At 42.2% G+C, this 23683-nt stretch overlaps 1 protein-coding gene across 1 annotated transcript in view; it reads left to right on the forward strand.

Annotated features, from left to right (window-relative positions):
* Positions 1-23683, forward strand: part of PHLPP1 (PH domain and leucine rich repeat protein phosphatase 1) — a 188752-nt gene that overhangs the window by 143685 nt on the left and 21384 nt on the right. The window contains exons 10-13 of the mRNA XM_063130009.1: positions 1319-1414; positions 6253-6408; positions 19231-19431; positions 22330-22492. Of these exons, the coding sequence (XP_062986079.1) occupies positions 1319-1414; positions 6253-6408; positions 19231-19431; positions 22330-22492 (616 nt within the window). The remainder of the gene's footprint in view (positions 1-1318; positions 1415-6252; positions 6409-19230; positions 19432-22329; positions 22493-23683) is intronic.

Here is a 23683-nt window from a genome sequence, read left to right on the forward strand (position 1 = left end):
GTTCCATGGCCCGTTGATTATCGTTTGTAAGACAGTCCTTGTGAACCTGTTTAAATTACCATTTGGGTGTTCTCTTTGGCTAGAACTCTACAGTCTCTTGTGAAAATGCCATGTTGGAAGTCCTTAGGAAAAGTGGTTCAGAATTATTTTTAAAAGAAAATATTTTTCTTTTAAAATTACTTATTACTAAAAGAGAGTGAAACCTTTAAGACATAGGGGGTCTGTTTGCACAGCACAGCAGCATTCAGTGGCATGTCGTGGTTTAATTTGTGGGGACATGCGCTGTGCCGAAGCTGCCCCTGGTTTGCGCTAACAGCCTACAAGTGCATCATTTAAGAACATAAGAAATGCCATGCTGGATCAGACCAAGGGTCCATCTCGTCCAGCACTCTGCTCATACAGTGGTCATCCAGCCATCGGCCAGGGATGAACAAGCAGGACATGGCGTAACAGCACCCTCCCACCCATGCTCCCCAGCAACTGGTGCACACGGGCTCACTGCCTCGAATACTGGAGATAGCACCCAACCATCAGGGCTAGTAGCCATTGATAGCCTTTGCCTCCAGGAACTTCTCCAACCCCATTTTAAAGCCATCCAGACTGGTGGCCATCACCACATCCTGTGCTAGTGAGTTCCATAATCTGTAGGTTGTTAGCGTGACATCTGAACCGGGACACAAATCTTAGATTAATTTTGGGTTGTTTAACCCACAAACATCCTAAAATTTGGATATCACACTAAGAACCTGTGAAAGGATGCGGCTCACACCTAACACATGTCCTTGCAAATTGTGGGTTAATTAATGCCACTGTGACATGCGAACCCGGCCATAATTAGCCTATTAACATTCAAATATATATAGTAAATCCTCTTTTCAGTAAATTATTTGAAATAGAAATAAATGCAAACACAAAGGAAAAGCCACACTTTTGAAAGAGAACTCATGCCTGTAGTTCTGGTTTATTATTGGCATTTTCGACTGCATCTCTCTCACGCGCTTAACTTCGCTTTGCTTTGCATGTTCCTATCCAAGTGATGAGAGCAGCTAGCAAAACGTCGTTGGCACATATTAACGTAACATGCATCTGCAGTGCTCTGAACCAACAATAAGCTCAGTTGTCGTTTGATCAGCTACGTGACATCATTTTACACATTGTGGGTAGGGAGTGGCAGAAGCTTATTTTTGGTGACAAACTCCATCCACACATGTGTAAGAGGCCTCGATGCTTTCTCCTGTTGCCTATGTTTGTTAACAGTGTGCTTTCGTATCGCTTCATCTGTTCACTACCTAGTTCATTTGCTGTCTTTCTTTTGCAGAAACCACCTTGAGAGCCTTCCTGAGTGGGTTTGTGATAGCAGAAAGCTGGAAGTGTTAGATCTGGGCCACAATCAGATACGTGAACTGCCTGCCCGGTGAGTCCTGCAGACACACTTGACACAACCAGGAATAGGACGCACAATTTGGAAATAATTGCTGCGTCGGTGTTTAGCTTGTTTCAGTGACAGACGAGCTTGTGTTTTTGTTTTCTCTCCTGTTTGATGTTTTTTAACCTCATGGGGTGTCCTTGCGCCCTAAGCATCAACGCAGCCTTTCTTCTTCACAAACACTCGGCCCCTCTGGTTTCCAGACAGAAGTTCTAATGCAGCCCATGCAGCTGTTCAAAATTGTGAAGCGCCATTTCTTAATCATTAATTATATACGTTGCCAGCAGCTGAAAAATTTACTGCAGTTTTTAATTTCCATTGGTCCAATACGGTGTGAATGGGTGAACCCACTCTGTGGCTGGATGGCAAAAACAGAGTGATCTGTAATGACACTTAACAAATGGATTACATGATGGATGGTTTTGGAGCCAGAGGTTGTGCTCAAGCCAATTGGTCATTGCACGGTGGATTCTGTTCCCTAAATGTAGACATGGTTTCAAAAGGTTTAGACTTGATTGCTAGAGACCCTGTATAATTTTGATCTATCTGTAGAGTAATGGGGGAATTAGGTAATGTAGATGGCATATGAATAATTGTTAGGAGGAAAATGGTAGCTTGTGGATTCAAGCATGAAAGGCAAGATTGAAAATATTAGCATGGAGAGCTGTGTATGGGTGTGGGACCATTGAATTCTTTGGAGTTGTAATTTACAATGATGTTGGGAGTGCACCCATCCCTTCCTTGTTTGGAACATTACGGACGTCTTGTGTTGAGTAACAGGCAGGGCTGTGCATAGATTTCAGTCCTTCGTAGTCAAATCATATGTTTTTTAAAAGCTAGCATACTAAATCCACCTTTTACTGTTTGTTTCCATTGTGAAGGGATATTTTCTTCCTACTCCTTTTTTTTCCTTATGGCTATCACAGAAATTTATTTGATTGATTGATTGATTTGATCAATTTGTACCCTGCCCTTCTACCAAGAAAAATGGGATTCACGGCAGCTTTGTTATACTAAAGCTACAGTTTTAAACCCTTGGAAACTTGATCATTTTATAGCAATTTATCCAACAACTCGCACACATTTGCAGAGATCATATAGCTGATTTTGATGTTGTGGTTTAAATGGGCCACAATTGCCTTCACTCTGGATTTCCAAGTTTTCACCAGGCGTAGCTCTCACGGCATCTTTGTAAGGGCTTTAAATTATCTTTTCTGTTTTTTAATTAAACATCCAAAATTCAAAAGTTGGGTCTTCAGTAATAAACACTTTGTTTTCACAATATGTACAGACTTGACTAAACCTTAGTACAGGGGGGCTTGGGCAAGTTTGTATGGTTTTCCCATACTTGGAAAGCTACTACTATCTTGGTCCAAATGCAATGAAGCTGCCTTATGCTGAGTCAGACAAATTGATCCTTCCAAGCCAGTATTGTTTTCTCTGACTGGCAGCAGCTCTCTAGAGTCTCAGGCAGAAAAGGGTTTTCCCCATTATCTGCTACCTGATTCTTTTAACCAGTGATACCAGAGATTGAACCTCAGGCCTTCTGAATGCAACATTTGTGCTTAACCACTGAGCTATAATCCCTCTGCAGATGTATAATGTAATGTATGAATGTGTATGAGCCAAGTCAAAATTATTTGGCTTACATCATAGTTGTCTCTTCCACTCTCTCTCTCCTGCAGGGCTAAGTTCCGTTAAGTTTGTCTTTTAAAAATATTTTAGTGATAGATGACTTGTAGTCTTTTTCCCCACTCGTAAAGATCTAATTCATTTGTTGGCTTTCTGTATAGATTAACTCCACACCCTTAGTTTTGGCAGGGTGGCCGTCTGCTATTAAACTTATTTAACCCATGGTTGACCTATGATTTGTTGTCCAACCCAGGGTTTATCTATCAGATGATTGAATAAACTGAGATTTGTTTTCTCAATCCCTGGGTAATTTGTTTCCCTCCCTCTTCGCATGCTCCCTCCCTGTATACCAAATGCCTTTTTGGTGCTGTAGTACTGGCATATAAAGTGGCTGTGGGTGTTTTTTGTTGTTGTTGTTGTTGTTTACTACTCCTGCCTGCTGCCTCTGTAACTTTGCAAAACAACCCATGATCCTGGGTTCACATGTAACGACAACCTATGATTTAAACAACCCAGAGTTCACAACCCAACAAAACCTCAGCCATACTCTGCATTGTCATTATGTGTGAATCACTGTGGATAACACTGTTGGTGAGAGACGATGCTCTCTCTCTCCCCCCACCCCCCCGGCCTCAAGTTATGCTCCAGCAAAGTATTTGGAAATTTGCAAAATCTGAATTAATACCTCCTGACATTACTTTGGAAGGCAAATTGCATAAGTTTTCATTTTATTGCAGAATTTGAGATGTTCCCTTTAAAAAAAAAAAGTGAGAGGGAGAAGCAAACCTAGCAGCCACACCCACCCATGCCTTCTTTTAGCAGTGAAACTAAGGTTACTGACTTGCATCCTCAATTGTATAATATAACCAAGTCTCATCCTGAGACAACAACTGTGAATTCTGGCACTTAGATTGTAAACCTATGCGGCAGGGTATTGCTATTTACTGTTTTACTCTGTACAGCACCATGTACATTGATGGTGCTATATAAATAAATAAATAAATAAATAAATAAATAAATAAATAAATAATAATAATAATAATAATAATAATAATAATAATAATAATAATGTGGATTATCTGACAACTTCCACCAGGGAAAACTCAGCCCTTTATTGATTTCTCTGGCACGATAGTCCTGATGACGCATAGTTTTTGACCTGTTTAGGTTGGTTTGGTTTAGTTTGATGGGGGTGGGAAAGTGCAAACCGCTCTCCCCAAAGCAAGAGTCTTTGTGTTTGTTGTTGTTTTGCATGTGTTTTCCAGTACGTTAAAGGGTAGAGGAGGTTTCTTCTGCAGTGCTGAGTAATTTTGTGAATCTTTTATTGAAAGACGGGTCAGCTGTGGGGCACAAGCGTCTCCTGATTAAAAACGTGCTGTCACAGGAGGAACAAGGCAGGTGGCAGACAAGAATAATCTCCCTTCTTCAGCAAGAGATTCCCCACCACCACTGCCCAATTCAGAATTGGAGCTTGACCACTGAAAATGCAGATTTCATTGTGGTTTTTTTTTTGTTTGCAGCTATAAACTTGCTTAGTTTAATTGGTTCTGCAATCGCCATATCACCCATTAACGTGTCTTGTAAAGCTACCCTCTTTCTCTCTCCATTCCCTTCCTCCTCCTCCTCCTCCTCCTCCTCCTCCAGACAGAACGGTTGGCTACCCATAGCATGTAAAAGCTCAAGACAGTAAAGCGGATTAGATAAATTTCATTCCCTGTAGAACTGGAAGGAGGCTTTATGTTAGTCTGGTATTAAGGGGTGGGTGGGGGGATAAGGAGCGGGGAGACGAAGGTTATAAGAAGGGAAAATCATTCTGAGTCAGCATATGATGGTGGGACAATGTTTGTTGAGTCATAGGGTGAAATAGAAAGGTGGGAGGAAATACTTCCCACCTCCTTTCTTTGTTTAGTGTCCTGTCAAGTGGCGAGAAGAAACCTTTTCATAGATAAATAATATTTAAGAGCTGATTTTTCTTGACCAATAAGTTTCTCATGTCCAAAGAGACTTTGGCCCTTTCTACACCTAAGGATTATCCCAGGAAAATGGAGGGATCGTCCCTGCCTGCTCCCGGGATCCCCTATGTGTCATTTGAATGCACAGGGATGATCCCGGGATAAATGGCTGGTGTACACATGCCCTTTGGCCAAACAGCCCCTTCAAGCCAAGAACCTGCTTAGGCTTCAAGGGGCTGTTTGGGGGCTGTGTATGAGAACTGTTTCCTACATTGCACAGCAACAAATCCAGGTTTCATCCTTGAGTACACGAAGCAGAGAGCCACTGATTTGCTTGTTCTCAGACGTTTGCTTCTTGCATTCATGCTACATCTAAAATGCTTTCAGAGTCCATCTAAAAACATTGTGGCCCGGGTCAGATAGAACTCTAAAGCAAGCCTTTAGAGTGCTCACATGCTTCTCCCTCTTCTCCCTTCTCCCAGCACAGCTGTGAGAAGATCGGAAGCATCTGCTTCTTGCTTTAATTAGCCACGGTTTGTTCTGTCTAATCTGGGCCAGATTGTGGTTCGTTTGAACTGTGGTTGAAACAAGCCAAGATCAAACCATGGTTTCTGATCTTGGCATAATTAGTGATTAGTTTAAACCAAGAAGCAGATGTTGTGATAAAGTGTTACGTCTGAACTGGGCCACTGTGTGAAGACTGCCCTTCTGCGTGTCACACCACCAAGAGAGGTTAAATTTGTGAGAACATGGGATAGGGCATTTCTGGCAGATTCACTTGAACATTATTTTTTAATGTTGCATTTTGTAAATGATGTTGCATGCACCTTTGGTTGTGTGTGCGCATTTAACTGTGAAGCCTTTACTGCTGCATGATGCTGAGACTTCATTTTATAACCAGGCCACCAGCGAAGAGGTTGTTTTGTGTGGCAAAATGTGCTTCTGGCCCCTAGAGCACTGTCTGGAATACAGTGGGACCCTGCCAAGAACACAGGAATTGCCACCTCTGGTGTTGGAATAAAATTTTCTTTAGTGCACAGAACTGGGCAAAAAATAAATTGATCTCCCCATCCCTTCTTTCTTTCATCGAGTAGAATCATTCGCATGGTGAACGGGTTGGCTGCAATGCTGGATATGATTTCCCTTGCAGAATTGCTCAGTTTTTTCGGTATCTCTTTGTTGTAAGTTTGCTTTAATTGGCGTTCCGTGCTTTATTGTTTGTGTGTGTTTTTCTATTTAAAGGTTATTTTGCAATGTCAGCTTGCGGAAGCTGCTTGCGGGACACAATCAATTAGCAAGGCTACCCGAGAGGATTGAACGAACCCATGTGGAGGTCCTGGATGTGCAACACAACCTGCTTACAGAGCTGCCATCTAATTTGCTGCTGAAAGCTGACAGGTAACCAGAAAGCAAGAAAAGGTGTTGGTGGTACTTGGGCAAAACCCCTACAGCAGTGCTTTTTTTAAAAACTTCTGATAGCTGAAGTACTTCTTTTAAAATAATAATAATAATAAAAAAATCGAGTTATATTGGAGGCACTACACTCTTATAGACCTGGTTTGCACATCATGGTGGCAATTACTGGGTTGTTTAAGCCAGGAATTGCTGGGAACAAGCGCCATGCATGAGCCACATTAGATTTTAATCAACAGCCCAGAATCCCCCCATTCCTGGGTTGTTTCATAACATCCAAGCCAAAATTAACCTAACACTAAACAATGCAGATTAAACCCAACAGTTCACCAAAGTTTGCTGTTGGGTTAACTCTGGATTGTTTTACCCTTTAACAAACCATTTTAATCAACAGCCCAAGAACCTCCCATTCCTGGGTTCAGACATCACAAAACCATCCAGGACCCCAGGAATTGCCACCGTGATGTGCAAACTGAGTGATAGAGTGTATAATATTAGAAATTATGAGTCCTCGTAGGAGTTTGTGAATCACTATTCTAGTTGTGTCTCATTATTATTATTATTATTAATAATAATAATAATGATATATTTATTTCCTGCTTCTCCCTTTGGATCGAGGCGGGGAATAACATAGAATACAAAATATTATAAAATACATAAAACTGATTAAAACACATAAAAACTAATACATTATTAAAATAACAGCCAGTCAGTCATCTTAAAATTCGACTGGGTAGGCCTGCCAGAAGAGATCAGTCTTTATTGCTTTTTTTATATTCGGAAAGACTGTTGAGTGGCGAATCTCTCCCAGCATGCTGTTTCACAATCTGGGGGCGGCAGCAGAGAAGGTCCTCTGGGTAACAGTTGTTAATCTAGTTTTGCTGGCTGAAGTAAATTCTTCCCATAGGACCTTAGTGTGCAGGGCAGATTATATGGTTACTATAAGCACAGGATGTCAACTCATTCAGAGATGCAAAGGATAGTCTCTTCTTGAAGGTGAATATGGCGGCAATCCTTTGCACACTTGCCTGGGAGTAAGCCTCTTTGCTCAGAGGAACTTACTTCCAAGTATACATGCATCAGATCGAGCTGAAATTCTGCTCGCTCACTCTTTGCATTGGGAATGTCTGGATTTCTCTGTTCCACCTGGTGCAGCATTACTGTCGTCACCCCTGGAGATGGGTTGGTTCACGACTCTGGCCTAGCAACCTCGCAGTGATTCAATAGGCAACCTTTTCTTCGGTGGAAACTTTTGTAGCACAGGAGTATTTCATTCCTCTTCTTTTTTTCACACGGCACCTTAGTGTGCTTTGGCAGACATAGTTTGGGAATTATTGGTCTGTATGGTACATTTCTTTTCTTAACTTGATGGTGAGAAAAACATTCCTGTGGGGCCACATGTTCCTCTTCTAGGATTTTGGCATGAACTTTGGACTCTTGTTAGCATCTTGAAAGGATCTCGTTTTTTTTTTTTTTAATTTTAAACCAGCCTAATCCTCAAGATTGACAGCTGAGCCAAAGGTTGGAGGTGGGTGGGGGTGAGGGTACTTTGTGGCTCAGCTACTAGAAAACCATTTTTTAAAAACACACACTCAAACTTGGAATCAGCCCAGCATATATTTTTCTTGGGGTACTCTCATGCATTTGAACATTTGGCTTTAGTAGCAGGATGGCATCTGGTCACTTAAATGTCCCCCAGTGCTGCGATTGCTGCTCGGCCCACCACAACTTTCACACAAATCAAAATACACACATTATGATTTCATGAGTACGAACAGTAACCTTTGCTGCTGAAGCTAATAGTCAAGTTGACATCTTATTTTATTCATTGACTCAAAAACATCCAACGCACTGTCTCTTTGAGGGAATTCTACCCAAAATTTTACGATTGTGCACCAGATGTTGTCTATGTTTGTGCAGATTACATGTAATGTATGGGGGGTTTTCTTGTAAATGAGAAGATTAGCACTGGCCTTCTGGTGTCTGATAGATTGCAGTCCTCAGTGATAAAAAGTGCATTTTTCTAGCCCAAGGATGTAGGAAGCTGTCTTGTATTGAGTTAGATCGCGGGCCCATCTACCTCAGCATTATCTACTACACTGACTGGCAAGCAGCTCTCCAAGGTTTGACAAGGGTTTTTCCCCAACCCTATCTGGAGATCTGGTAATTGAACCCAGGACTTCTGCATACAAAGCATATGCTTTATCCCTGAGCTTCACCCCTTTTCCATACGATTCTGGATGGCTCTGGCTGAGTCATTATCATAGGACTTGATTGCTCGCTAGGCTAGTTTCAGTTCAAAAGCTTTTTGAGGTTCTAACACGTATGTGGAGTGTTGAGGGAGCAGAGCTATCCTTCCATTCTCTTTCTCTGTGGGTTGTTCCCCACAATGAAGAATGTGAGATGATGGGCATAAGAACATAATAAAAGCCATGCTACATCAGACCAAGGGTCCATCCCATGTTCACAACATAGTGGCCAACCAGCTCTCTGTGAAACCCACAAGTAGAGCATGAGTGCAATTCCTCCCTCCTGCTTATGTTCCCCAGCAACTGGTGTACATAGACCTACTTCCTCTGAAGCTATAGTGTGTAAACATCATGACTAGCAGCCATGTGGGTTAGAGCCTCCACTTCTACCCTGGAGCCTGTGAATTGGGGAGATAAATCTGCAGCAGACACTGGGAGAGCAGGTTGCTTCTGCCATCTGACTGCGAGGAAGTCCTGGTACAGCTTCCATCCCTGCTATAAAATCCATTTGACACAAAGTACTGAAGTAATGGATTATCCGCTTTCCAGAACCTGGGGTCCTCCATACGTTTTGGACTAAAACTCCCATCAATCCCAGCCAGCATGGCCAATGATTATGAATCTTGGGAGTTCTAGTTCAAAATATCTGAAGGGTACAAAGTTGGGGAGGGATGGTTTATTGGAATCTTGGAAAACCAGCTGATGATGGGGCCACTGAGGAGGTCTTGTCACATATTTCCTTGCTTCCACCTGTTGTTTCCTTCTGGTCCTTTTTTCCTAGGGCTGAGAATATATCTTCCCTCCATCCCCTCCCTTCTTCCAATAATTTTCTCTCTACCCTCATTACATTTAGTAAATTTAATATTTACTAAATTTACTAAATTTAATATTTATTCATTCAATTCAGATCAATTCACAAATTGCTCAAGTACTGTGGTGGTTTGAAATTCCAAGCAGTTTGGTGTTCTAGATTTATTAGCTGGGCATCTTCCTGCTTTCATTTCACTTCGTCATAGCTTCTAGCTACCCTAAAATGATGGAGCCCTAGAAAGACCAGTTTTCTGCTTTCACATAAGGTTACCTTGCCTTTCAGTTTGTGAGCCATTTGTTGGGAAGAACAGATGTTCTGTCTTATTCATTCAAATAGAAATAATTCATCTTGTAGTTTAAGCTTTAAAGGGGGTGGGAAAGTACTAGCTCTTCAAATTGAAATATATTGTTTTAAAGTGTTTCCAACTTCCCACCACAAACTTTTTTTTTGTTTTAAGCCAGCTTTGCACTGAACTGTAAAATCCAAAATGATTTCCTGTAGCTTTTTATTGGTGAGCCTTCTGATTTTTTGAGACAATGGAATTTTGCTTTGGTGAATTTATACTTGAAACTTTTTTACTAAGTATGAGCTGCAACTGGGTATGTTCAGAATACCAGGAACTGCTCCCCCTATGGTCAATAAAATAGGTCAACAATAGAATATATAAAAGCAGCATAAGAACATGTAGCAAAGATAAAACTGATTAGACCTGGAGCAGTTTGAAAGGCCTGTGGAAATAAAACTGTCTTTGCCTGGCACCGAAGTGTATCAAGCTAGGTGCTAAGTGAACCTTTAAGATAGGCAAGCTTCTCACCATTGAGAAGGCCTCTCATGCCACTAGCCACCCCCACTAGGGGGCAGCCTCTGGAGAACATCTTAGGTACATTCTTCCCTGGTCCTAAGCCAGGAAGAGCTTTAAAGGTCAAAATCAGCACGTTGCATGGAAAAATGCAGTAGAACGCTGTGATGATGGCAAAGCACCAGTGTGATGTGCTCATACTACTCAGTCTTAGTTTCTGATCTTGCTGCATTCTGAACTTACTGAAGTTTGTGGACCATCTTCAAAGGCAGCCCGTGCAGTTATTCACATAGGAGATTTGCAGTGAATGGATAACCGAAGCCAGGTGCACTATGCACAGACACCACTGAATCTTTTTTGTGCGAAATGCTATCATTGCTAAGAGACGTTAATAATATGTACTCTTGTAGGACAGCTAGGTTATCTTTTAGCTCCTCTTCCTCTCCAACCAGTCCTGAAGTGGAAAGTTGGAGAAGAAATAGAAAGATCATCCCTCCATAAGCCGCACGGTCACTCACCTGCACAGAATTCCTTGTTGGCACTGGCTGCGTTGTTAAGTACAAAACTGGACCATGTGCTGTCCCTGCTTGGACTTCATGCCACATTCCCTGATGAAAATGGAAAGCTCATTCATTAATTTTATTTATTTATTACATTTTTATGCTGCCCATTAACTGAGGCTCTCTGGGCAGTGCACAATTAAAACCATAAAATGTAACAAGTAACCTTTACAGTCACCTTGTAAAGACTTCTCATCAACATGGATAAATTTAATTAACTGGGAGTACATAATGGATCCTCTGCCTGGGTACTTGAGGCTGGGGCTGAGCTTTAGGAGTTTCCCCAAAATGCCTGGGGAATCCACTGGAGTATATTGTTAATGGTCCTTTCAAGAGAGATGATCTCTCATGCCATCCGCCTATGGAGAAGATCACTTTCTCAGTTTGTTTTAATCTAGTTTTCTTCTTCCAGCCTACTTTTACTGGGACTGTGTGGGAGGGGAAGGCTTGGATTTTAATCAGGCCAATATTTATAGCTTTCCAATGACTTGCAGCCTGTCACAGCACAGACGATACTCAAGGTGGCTTAATTACAGTATCTCCCCCTGTTCTTGCCTTATGAAATTTTCATGCTTTTCATGTTTATTGCTTGAAATCTGCAGCCTTACTTGTTTTGATTTTTGCCTTTTCAACTTCTGCATTTTGGAATGTCTGTGTTGTTTTCTTAATACGTAAAATTCTACAGTAATCTTTAATGCGCTCATGACTATAGTGTGTTTTTGTGTCTGTCGCTAACATTTTTTTGCTCCAGCTATCTTCCGCAGCAATAACCTTTAGGGTCACCTTGTAAGGACTTCTCATCAACATGGATAAATGTGTTGTCATCAGAATGCTTTCTGTTGAACCCACTGGGATCTGTCCAGATCTCAGTCATTCGGCAGAAATCTTCCATGCTAGGATGGGATGGGTAAGAGGGACTTAACTTGACAGAACAGTGGGGAGCTACAGATAATCACTTTGGTTATGAGTAGCAGATGGTGATGTGAAAATGGAGAATTCCTCTGGGTGTTAGGGTTGGTGGATAGACTACCAGAAATCTGTCTCTTTCATCTCTGTACCAGCGTCCTCACAACTTGCCATGCCTACAGTGGTTTCTTTTAGAAAATAATGACCAGATTCTTTCCATTCCTTCACTTATATCTATTAAAATCTCTCTTTCCCATTTAAGCTGCTTATTTCTTAACTCAAGAGATCAAATACTGAGTGCATTGAGAAAGGCTAATGTAGTGAGTAGAATATTTGGCCACAAAACCCGCTGGGGATCCTTTGAGAAGTCATTGTTGACATGGTGCAGGCATAATATTTCCCAGTCCCTTAACTGTTGTTCAGAGATTTAGAAATGTTAGCATCTGTACTCAGGCTTAAATCTCTTAGCCTTGCTTATTTCACAATGTAGTTGTGAAGCTAAAACTGTTGCTGTTATTTCCTTTGGAAGAAAGGCAAGTTAATGTAACACAACAAATTGCTCAGGCGCATTATTCATTCACTTCTGGTTATTAATAAAGAAAACATGCAAATCTGGGCCATTTCAGGGGCACTTTCAGTGTCTTCTGCATTTATTTGATCTAGCTGCAAGGCTTTGTTTTCTCGGTTTTATTTGATGTTCTGTGTGTAGCCTGTCACTTCAGGTTAATACTTGCATCCCTTTGTGTGTTATGTGGTAAACACAGAAGTGTGTGTGTGTGTGTGTGTGTGACAGAGAGAGAGAGATATTAATGCATTTTTCTTTTATTTTGTAAGTGTGGAACATGATAGTCTGTATTGCAGAGGTGGAAAAGACTGTCCAGTGATAGTCCCTACAAGCATGATTTAATTTTTAATTCCAACTAGGTCTTCATCTATACATAAAGTTCTTACACCAGCCCAGTGGTGGAGGCTTCCCACATGGTATAAAAAGCAGTAGATGTGTTGAGGAAGCGCGTGGAGGGATTGTTCTCTTCTATAGTTGGGGATTTGCACAAGCAATGACCCGATGACCTTACGTTCCCATGAAACATTCTGATGTCCCTATAAGCAGGTCTTGGAAGGATGTTGGTTCTTGAGAATCTGAGTGCCAGCTTTCTTCCTCAGATCAGGATGGATTTAATCTCAACAGCTTCTGCTGATTAAAAAAAATGTTTCTATAACATAAGGGAAGACATAGACTGTTATTTCCAGTGGCCCTCTAAATGTTTTGGCTTTAGCCTTCTTTTCAAAATGGGTACAAGAGAACTGTGCAATGGAACGCTTCATATGACAATTGCACCTTCTTGGCCACCACTCCTCTTCCAGCAGCATTTCTAGCTTGTTAGGGGGGAAATCTGGCAGCCAACAACAGACTTTTCTGAAAATAGCGTAAAGCCCATGTCACTGTGGGCAATAGTAATCTCAGGTCCAAACGTACTGCTCCTTGACATGTACTATGTCAGTCCTCCAGAAGTAATAAGGAGGTTGCTATTCTTCAACGCTAATGAAGACTTTTGGCCTCACTTCCTCACACTCATTGCCGCTGAATGACATTCGCTTCTTCCTCTCAGACCTCAAGCCCGCTTCCTTCCCTCTTCCCCCACATTTTAAAACCTGGCTTTTCCCAGGGCTGCTTCTTCTCCTCCTCCTCCGCTGCCTCAGAGCATTGGCTGCCACCTCCACCACCATCCCTGTCAGCAATATGGCTGCTTTGAGAGCGGGGTTGACTTGGAAATCCCAAGGCCCGCCCTGCGTCCCCACCTTTGTGTTTTTCTCCCTGTGGCCCTGTGTGGCGCGGGGCTACATGGGAACCGTGGTTCCCTGACTGCCTCAGGCTCATGCCCAGGGCACAAAACATACTGTTTGAAAGCTCGAGCTTTGAATATTTTCAAAGTGCAGAACGTTTTGAAACATCTACACTGCTCAAGCTTCAATAAAAATGAGCAAATTTGGTCTGGTAGATCTTGAGCAATAAGCTTTAATACTACCGTATTCTTATATAAGATAGGAGGGGTCTGTCTAAAATTACTTAGACCAGCCTTCCTCAACCATGTTTCCTCCAGATGTTTGGACTTCAGCTCCCATCAGCCCCATCCACCATGGCCAATAGTCAAGACTTATGGGAGTAGTACTACAAAACATCTGGTGGGCACCGGATTGCCTACCCCTGAGCTATACCTTCCTAGAACAGATTCATGTATGAACTTTATGTGTCTCAGCAAGTCTTCCCTCTGAGGTGCAGCAACGCATGGAAACTGTCTCCATTAAAAATGTGGTATTTGGTCTGTGCTGACTGTTCTATACATACAAGGAACCACTTCTTGTTGCAGGCAGAGTAAAAAACCCTGCGTGTGAGAGGGTTCATTCCTTAGGTGGAGGGATGGTTGGTGACCCAATACTGAATCAGTTGTGTTCACTGCCCCTAGTCCAGACAACCACATAGGAAGACCGACATGCTGCAGGACTTTGGTATTTTTCTCTACACCAGTCTACATTGAGGTATTCAGAAGCTATTGGTAAAATGCCTAGGCAAGAGGAGCTCTGGTACATATTTGCAAGCTTGTGTGTATTTTGATCAAGACCGTTAACTAAATAGGAGAATAGAAAGTATGCAATTATTTTTATTGATTGATTGATTATATTTATTTATATCATGCTTTTTCCCCAGTACTGGGACTCAAGACGGTTTACAAGATTAAAACATGTACAATTAAAACATATAAATATACATTTACAAAAGTTTAAATAAAATTAAACATGCAGTAAAATTAAAAACATGTTAACATTTTTAAAAACAGTAACGGATTAAAAGGGGGGAATCCAATATATTAACACTGGTCCAGAGTAGTTCCAAAAGCCTGCTAGAACAAAAAAGTTTTTGCCTGCCTCTGAAAGTATAGGACAGAGAGAGCCAGCCTAGCCTCCCTGGGAAGGGGAGTTCCAGAGCCTTGGAGCAGCCACCAAGAAGGCCCTCTCCTGCGTACCAATCAGGCGTGCCTGGGATGTTGGTGGGACTGAGAGAAATGCATATATGAGCATTTTCTTGCTTGTCTATGCATTTTCTTCCCCAAAGTTTCCCCCCCCCCCCCCCATATCAGAATTTGATGTAGAGAGAAAGATTCTTGCCTTTATTCGGTTTGGCTTTATTTTAGAATGAAGGGCATTCACAAGTCTGATATTTTATTTTTACGGTCATTTGTGAATGGACATATGTGTTTCCGGATACTAGATGGAAGGATTAAGTCAAGTGGCTTCCCCCTTCTCCTCATAACCTTGTAAACTTCAATTCCCCCATCCCCACTCAGCCTGACCCCGTGAAGGCGCACAGCTCTTGTTAAATAATGAATGGTCTTGATGATTAAGCTCTGTTTTTCTGAGAGAATGACTTCTCTGGAATGTGTAGAGCTAACCTAGTTTCAGTTCTCTTCAGCTCCCGGAGGTTTTTATTTTTAATGGAAAGGCTTTTACACATGGGGAGGGTGGGGGGACCCAGTGCCATCCACGTGACTGCTTAGTCGTGTGTTTGTCCTTTTATTTGCAGAAGGCAAGTTTCAACAGGCTGGTGGGGTTGGATATATTTATGGGGGAGGGGGTTGAATTTATTCTTTAGTAAAATCTTTCAGTATTTGGTGTAGATGTCTATATATACTTTATCTCAAGAGAGAACTGTTAATATTCCCCTGCCCTTTTTTCTGGTAGTATACCAACATCTAGACCACAAATATTTCAAGTTGCAATCGAAGGGTTACTTCCACTGTTGTTCGTTTTCCTGATTTGCTTCGTTGTTTTTCAAGCAAACAGTCTTGTTTCACCTCTGTCAGATAGCTTCCTGATTGTCTCCACTTTAATTTCTCATTGGCAGAACAGACTAAGTCCGAGTGTCCTTCAATCTGCACTATGGGGCCCATTCTTAGCTCCACTGCCCTATATTCCGTCTCCTTCCTGTAAGAAAACGTAAACCGTGACAACAAGCAGTGGTGTTCCTGCTGGAGCAACACCCTTAGGTCAAGCTGTGTGACTCCCCAGATGGCCACGCCTCCTTCCTCTGGCCATACCCCTTTCTCCCAACCGCTGATTGGTTTTCTCGTCTTTTGTGCATTTCCCCTCCATTCTAAAAGATCAACGTACCTCTCCTAAGTCTTAACTGCTGACAGTAAGAGCTTTAAGTTAAAATATGCTGTTATTTTTTGTATTCTTCCTTTTGCCACCACTGGAGTGTGGCCCCTGAGATTTCCCCCCTGCAATTTCATTTGGCTCTGGGCTGAAAGAGGTTCCCTGTGCCTACTATGGATTGGGAAAAATACATCACACTGATTCTACAATATTTTTCTATTAAACTTTTAATTTTGCTAAAATAGAGGAACTTCGAGCTGGGCCTTGCAGGTGGGGGTTTAGGAACAGGGACGAATGCAACCATGTAGACTATATGGACATGCCAGATAGAAAATATAATGAATTTTCATTTGTTTTTGTTTTTAATTTGAATGTTCTTAAAAATGTGTTTGCCTTCATAACCTCAAGCATGTCATTGCAACCATGACAGCTAAGGATTTTAAAACCAAAAAACAACACACAGCCGGGGTCCTTGGAATTCAAGCAGAACTGGCAAACTGCCTACAAACACCTCAGGGGATCTATTTCCTGCATGCAGGAGTTGCTCTGGGCAAACATGATCTGCATGTTAGGTATTAAAATTATTTATAGATCGCCTTTGTGCCCACCAGGGCCATCAAGGCGATGTACAATTTGAAACAACGATACTGACAACAACTAAATTAAAAAGCAAAATGGATGTATCATAAAAGTAAACCAGGGAGCAACATTAAAATACACTGAAACCCAGGAGGAGTAGAGCAGTTTTTACTGCTCACCTAAAGTAAGAGAAAGGTGGGACCCATCTGAATTCCTTGGGAAACAGGAGTTCCACCGTACAGGTGCTGGTACAGGAACAACCCTGCCTTTTGTAACCACCAGCCTAACCTCTCTTCTGGGGTGGGCATCGGAGGCAAAGAACAGGGCCTCTGGTGAAGATTGCAAGTTTCGGGGAAGTTCATGCAGGAGGAGTGTTTCAGATATCCTGTCCGTAAGCCGTTTTCCACGATAACCCGAAATTTGTACTTGAATTAAACTGAAAGTATTTGTAAGAATAGTTTTGTTTGCAGTATTTCAGTAATTTTAGAAATCTGAATATTTGCCAGATTTAGAGAGAGAGCAAAGAAGTGGGGAATGATGGGTCAGGGGTCAGGGGGAGTCAGAGAGTGGGGAAACAGCCGTGGGAAGAAATACTTGCTAGCTCCTGAATTCTAGAAGCCCTGTAAACTAGGATTCTGCCCTTGTAGTGAAACCTGTGCTCCACATGTTTTCATGCTCAATTATGTGAATGGTTTAAATTATAAATTATAATTGAGATTTTCAGAAAAACGAAACCCATCTGCCAAATTTTCGGTATCATGCAACTGAGAATGGAAGAGAAAAATGGACCGTGTCTAACTTTGGTTAAGGAAATGCTAGACTTTGTTAGATGCTCGGAAATAGTGAAGTCTGAAAACTCGGCTGCTGCTATCTCTCTACAGCTCAAATAGTGCTGGAGAGTCCCTTGGTTGCACTTGGTACCACTTTACAGTTTGCACATTTCCAACACAGAAAAAGCCACCACATGCACTGACCTTGTTTGCACAATCAGAAGAAGCCACCGTGGTTTATTGAGGGATTGTTTCGCATTCCAACAAGCCACGCCGCCCAGATTCGGATGACACAACACGCCCAAGCAGTGTGTAGCGAGCTAAAAATGGTGAAGAGTCAGGTCTGGTGTTGAACTTACACAGCTGTACTGTATGGTGTTTATTAAATGTATGAAGGCCTGTTTAAAGGGCAGTTTTCTTGCTTCTTAGAGTAGGCCCTAGATATATTGGTCAGCTTCTGCAGCCTTTTCCTAGGGAGAGACGGGTATCAAGCAACTAGGCACCAATACACTTGAAAGATTGCTAACTGCCTGATGCTGATAATGATGTAATCCTCAGGCCTACCCAGCTGAATTTTAAGATGCCTTTTTTAATGGTGTGCTGCTTTTAATGATGCACTGGTTTTAAATGTTTGAATTAGTTTTCTGTATTTTATGGTGTTTTTATTTGTGTTGTACCCCGCCTTGATCAAGAGGGAGAGGCAGGTAACAAATAAATTATTATTATTATTATTATTATTATTATTATTATTATTATTAGTAGTAGTAGTAGTAGTAGTAGTAGTAATTATGCAGCTGCCTAATTTCCTCTGTTTGCATTACTATTCTATCTTGCTGAGGAAATGAAGAGGATCCCCACCCATGTTGGGAATGTTCGAATTTCTTAGTCATAGGACAGGTAACTCATTACCTTCCTGCAACGCTTTGGAACACGTACTCGAATATCAGAAAGAGTATAAATGACAGAGCTGAGGCCTAACCAATTTGGCCTCACTCCAGAGGGAATATGCACGCCAACCTGGAGAACTTGGGGTTTGAAAGAACAATCTCTGTTTGCTGTTGATTTGGGGCCCCAGCAAATGCCAGCCCTTTGAGAGTTGCCAGTTCTGTGGGCTGAAGAGATGTGTGAGCTTTCTTTGCAGTGTTATTCTGCATCCATTTTCTTATCAATAAATTTATTTATTTATTTATTTGTTGCATTTATATACCGCCCCATAGCCGAAGCTCTCTGGGCGGTTTACAAAAGTTTACTGATTAAAAACAAATATACAAAGTTTAAAAACATAAAAAGCATAAAAACAACAGTATCCCTATAAAAACAGCTGTTCTGGGGTCTGTTAAAAACAAACAAACTCAATAAACTGTTATTCCTTTCACAAGTGGTCTAATTTCATCTTGGCAATCCATAGAATCTACTTTGACAGGGTCCTGAATAGATCAGGCCTCCAGAATACTACACGGTGGTTACGGAAATTGCATCCTGTACAAGCCATGATTTAATTAAGTGGCTTATTTTGATTGTCCGAACTAGCCCAATGTTTGTTCCATTGGGTGTATGCATCATGGCTTCCTACCATTTTTTTTCCAGGTAGCACAGCTTTCCCCAACGTGGACTACAACTGCCCTCCAGATTTTTTGGACTACCACTCTCACCATCCCCAGCCATCTTGTGCCATGCTGGATGGGGATGATGGGAGTTGCAGTCTGATATACCTGGAAAGCACCAGGTGGGGAAAGGGTGATATGGCACTAAGTATGTGTAATCCTCACGCATGGATTTCAAGCTGTTTCCTACATGATTCCTTTCTTGATGTGTGCTTTTGATTCATTTAAAGTTCTAGTCTAGAACTCTTTGAATTTCTTTTGTCAATTCAGTGATAGGTCAAGTGGTTCTTCCCATCCCACCCCTCAACCCCGTTGTTTCTTAATTAAGCGAGATGAACAAGAGTACAAATTTTACCTACAAATGCCTTGTATTACAGCTTGAGGTACCTGAACGCTTCTGCCAACAAACTGGAAATGCTGCCTCCAGCCACTCTTTCTGAAGAGACGCGCAGCATTTTACAGGAACTGTATTTGACCAACAATCACCTCACGGATAAATGTGTGCCCTTGTTAACGGGCCATCCGCACCTGAAGATCCTGCATATGGCTTACAATCGCCTGCAGAGCTTTCCCGCAAGGTAGGAAAACACGGTTGCATTGGCTGTTTTTGCAGTTTACGGGACAGTTTTGAAATAGTTACTGATGGCTCTAATATTGATTATACAGTGTTGTTGTATGTGCCTGCCCCTTTTAAAGGCTAACCAAAGCGCGCGCACACACACACACACACAGAGAGAGAGAGAGAGAGAGAGAGAGAGAGAGAGAGAGAGAGAGAGAGGTCTTTGCCTCATGTTGCTTATAATCTAAAATTCAATGACATAGAAGGGAATGGTAGGGAAAGTCAGAGGTAGCAAGCAGAATGGAGAAAAAAGAGAGGAAAGGTTAAGATGGACTGTATGTGAGTAAATCAGTTAAGCTTCATCTCGGGAAGCAAAACATTTTGTTTCTACATGGCATAACATTTTTATATGCATAGTAGTTGGAGCTTTTGAAAAGGGGAGGCGGGAAGTAAGCCAGTATTATTTATGTATTTATTACATTTATATCCCGCCTTTTTTCCTCAAAGGAATCCAAGGCGGCATACATAATCCTCCTCCTCTCCACTTTATCCCCACAGCAACAACCCTGTGAGGTAGGTTGGGCTGAGATCACCCAGTGGGTTTCCATGGCCGAGTGGGGACTTGAACCCAGATCTCCCGACTCCTAGTCCAACACTTTAGCCACTACACCACACTGGCTCTATTACTTTCTCTCATACACAAAGCCGTAGCTTGGCTAGCCTGGACAGATGTATGTGACTGTAATCCTTGTAGGAAGGGGAAAAACGTTTTTGTATTATGGACACAAAGGCAGGCAGAGTGGCTGATGATGCTCGCTGTTTGCCTGCGCCTGGCAGATCAAAGGACGAAAGAAGACATGCATGGCATGTTTTATTTAAAAAACAGAAAACAACCCTGAGAAAGAGGGAAGCAGAGAGGTGAGTTTGCCCATAGCAGTTTCTGCCGGTTCAGGAAGCCCAAGGGCAAGGTTGGAAAGAAGAGGGAGACGTGGCCTGCCTGCCTGCTGGCCTCATTGTTAGACATGTGCAAGAGTTAAGGCAGAGTGTAACACAGCTGCATGCAGTTCTTGAGAGCTATGGACAGGAGGCACAAATTTTATGATTAGGTAGCTACAGGCAAAGAATATTTTGAACCTCTATGAGAAATTCACCCTTCTCCTCTCTTCCTTTACCCACCAGTCATTTCCTTCGGACACTGTGGGATCTCTCTCCTCCCCCCCCCGCCCCCCCCTTAAATAATCTTTTCCTCTTACGTGAATACCCTAGCCTTCCCAGTCTCTCTAGCCCCACATCCACATAAAGCCCTGCCTGAGGTGGGGTGGGTTTCTCTCAGCCAAGTTGACCGTTCACTATTTTGTATTCATAGCAGCTGCGCTGTTTTTGAGGCTTCTGTCACTGGCTATTTCCCCATAACACTTGGGGTGTTTGTGTTTATGCAAGTAGCTGTAGGGTGGTGATGAAAGGAGACTGTTTTTGTAATATATGGCCCAAGAGGGACATGTTTAAAAATACAGAAGATGAGTATGTGGTATGAGCTCTACTGTTGAACTAATGTCTGTCTGGCCTCCCCACTCGTTCATCTACCGCTGGTGTTGCTGCCTCCTCTGGCTGGGAAATGAAGCACGTCTCCTCCTGGGGCCTTGGGTGGGAGGACTGGGCTCTGCTTATCTCTTGGGCCCCTGGCAGCAGTGTGCTTCATTTCCCAGCCAGAAGAGGAGGCTCCAGCAATAGCGCCCATGGAGGCAAGCTGGTAGGAGGAGCAAGACTGATGCGTCCACTTCTGATTCACTAGTGCACTAAAGACAGACATTAAGGTAGGAGAAGAGCAGAGCTCATGTCCTGTACACAGTGCAGCGAGTCCTCGTGTTGCATTCATATTTTGTATTCAAGTATCCGAAGAAGATGGAGCAGACTTGTGCTTTGTTTCCCCAGAAGGCCAGGCTAGAACCAGTGGGTAGAAATTGCAGTTTTTGCTAAATGTTTGGAGAAACTTCTTAACAGAAAGAGTCGCTTGACCGTGGAATACTCTGCCTCAGGAAGTGGTGGTCTCTCTTTCCCTGGAAATATTTAAAGCAGGGGTGGGCAGCACAGGGCCACATGTGTCCTCCTTGGGCTTTTTTGTGGCCTCCCTGGTGCTCCTGAATTTCCTCAGGCAGTGGCAAAACGGCCGCCGATTTTGTGTGGAAACAAGGGCACCTTTTAATGATACGAGATTTTTCATGGAAGCCTCCTGGGAGTGCAATTCGACTTGCAAGCACGGTGCATCCTCCCCATGCACTTTGTTTCCTTGCAATATCTCCGCTTTTATTGCTTCCAGAGCAGCAAATTCAACAGCAGTAGCAATTTCGGCAGGAGTGAAGTGCAGCTTCTCAAGGAGGCAATGCGACCCCCGACCCCCCGGACATTGGCTATTCCTGATCCGAGCAGTCTGTCGTTGCATCCTCAGCATAGATCCTGTATTCAGGAGGAGAGCTGAATGTCTTCAAAGCCACCTTCCAATTCCTATATTTGAGCCTGAAACAAACTATGTTTTTATGGTGTGCACAACACTGATTTGCTTCTTTGACCGTATACAATAACCCTTTGAGGTCATTATTACTTCCATTTTATGAGTGGGGAAATTGGAGTGGAGGGATGTGATCTGTCCAGCGCTTCCCCCAGTGAAAATGATATCAGCAGCCCCTGTCCACCCAGCCAATGCCAGCTACCAATAGACCTGCTGCCACCTTCTGCAATGGACACATCCATGGTCTCATGTTAGTTCAAACAGCTGCACTCCAGGATGAAACCAGGCCTGGAAAGGTTGCCAAACAGATTTGGAGGGAATTGGCCTGTTCATTTAAAGCCATTGTTCTGAGATAAAAGCTTTTGAGTACTTAAAAATAAATCAAAATATGCCCTTTGTTTTTGTTTGTAGTAAAATGGCCAAACTTGAAGAGCTGGAAGAAATCGACGTTAGTGGAAATAAGCTGAAATCCATTCCCACAACCATCATGAACTGTAGGCGTATGCACACTGTGATCGCGCATTCTAATTGCATCGAAGTCTTTCCTGAAGTCATGCAGCTCGGTGAAATCAAGGTACAGATTTTGTGTTAAATGGTTTATCCTGAAATGGTTGGGGGTTTTTTTGGTGAAGCCCAGTTGTCAGAGTTCTCATGTGATCAATGCAGTGGTGAGGCTACATTAGAGAGTCCCAGTAATATTCCATGTTATCTGCATCCAGAGAGAGAGAGAGAGAGAGAGATGCTGGGCAACTCCAGATAGCTAATAATATATTTGAAGTGGCGGGGTGTTTTGTGGCGGCGTGGGGGTAGAGATGTAAAATGTCCAGAAATTTTGAAACCATGGGAAAAAAACTGTTTTTTCCCCCTACTTTTTTTTCGGGGGAAATGGAAATTTTCAGATTTATTTTTGTGTGTGTGCAATATTAGCACATTTTACAGATTGAAAGTCACTTTGTTACTTTAGGAACATAAAATGTATTTATGTACGAGTTGGTTTGGCATAAAATGATCACATTTGGTATATTAAAAGTACAGTGCATTCAAACAATTATTACAGATTGAATTTGGGTGTTTTTTTTACATTTTTACTTTTTTTTTTTCTTGTAACAAATGGAGCTATGAGCTCCTGAACTGTAAGGAACCTCCTTGGTTTTGCCAGTTTATGAGGAGCAAGCAAACAACAATTAAAACAAAAATTGAAGAAACCATCAACATTAGTAACAAAGGAAATTATTTATGTCTTAAACAATTTATTCATCATGCTAAAATAAAACGTTCCATAATCCATTTTCTTCATTTTTACCCCATTTTTTTTTTGGGGGGGGGAAATAAGCCTTCAGGGGAAAAATGGAAAAAAAACCCCAATTTTTTCCTAATTTTTCTGGGTTTTTTTCCAGGCCTTCACATCTCTAGGTGAGGGGAGGGGACATAAAGTTATGAAGGAAAACACAAAGCTATAAATTGGGATATTTTGCTTCATTGTGTCTTGGAAGAACCTTGCAGCTTCCTCGACAGGACAAGGCACCCTCTTTGCAACCAGCTGGGCCATCTGGCATGCCTCTGTCAATTTGGAATAGCTTTGCCCACTTCTAATGCAAATTGCCTACCTGCGCAGCTGAAACAAAAACATTCTGTGGGTCACACAATGTGCAACCCCAAAAGCTTATGTCGGAATGCCATGAAAGAAGGGTTGGCAGGTTGAACATGGCTTTGAACCTGCATTCCCCCCCACTCATGTTCTGTGTGTTCTGGATTTTTTCACAAT

Source organism: Elgaria multicarinata, chromosome 7, assembly GCF_023053635.1.
Source record: "Elgaria multicarinata webbii isolate HBS135686 ecotype San Diego chromosome 7, rElgMul1.1.pri, whole genome shotgun sequence".
Classification (NCBI taxonomy): domain Eukaryota; kingdom Metazoa; phylum Chordata; class Lepidosauria; order Squamata; family Anguidae; genus Elgaria; species Elgaria multicarinata.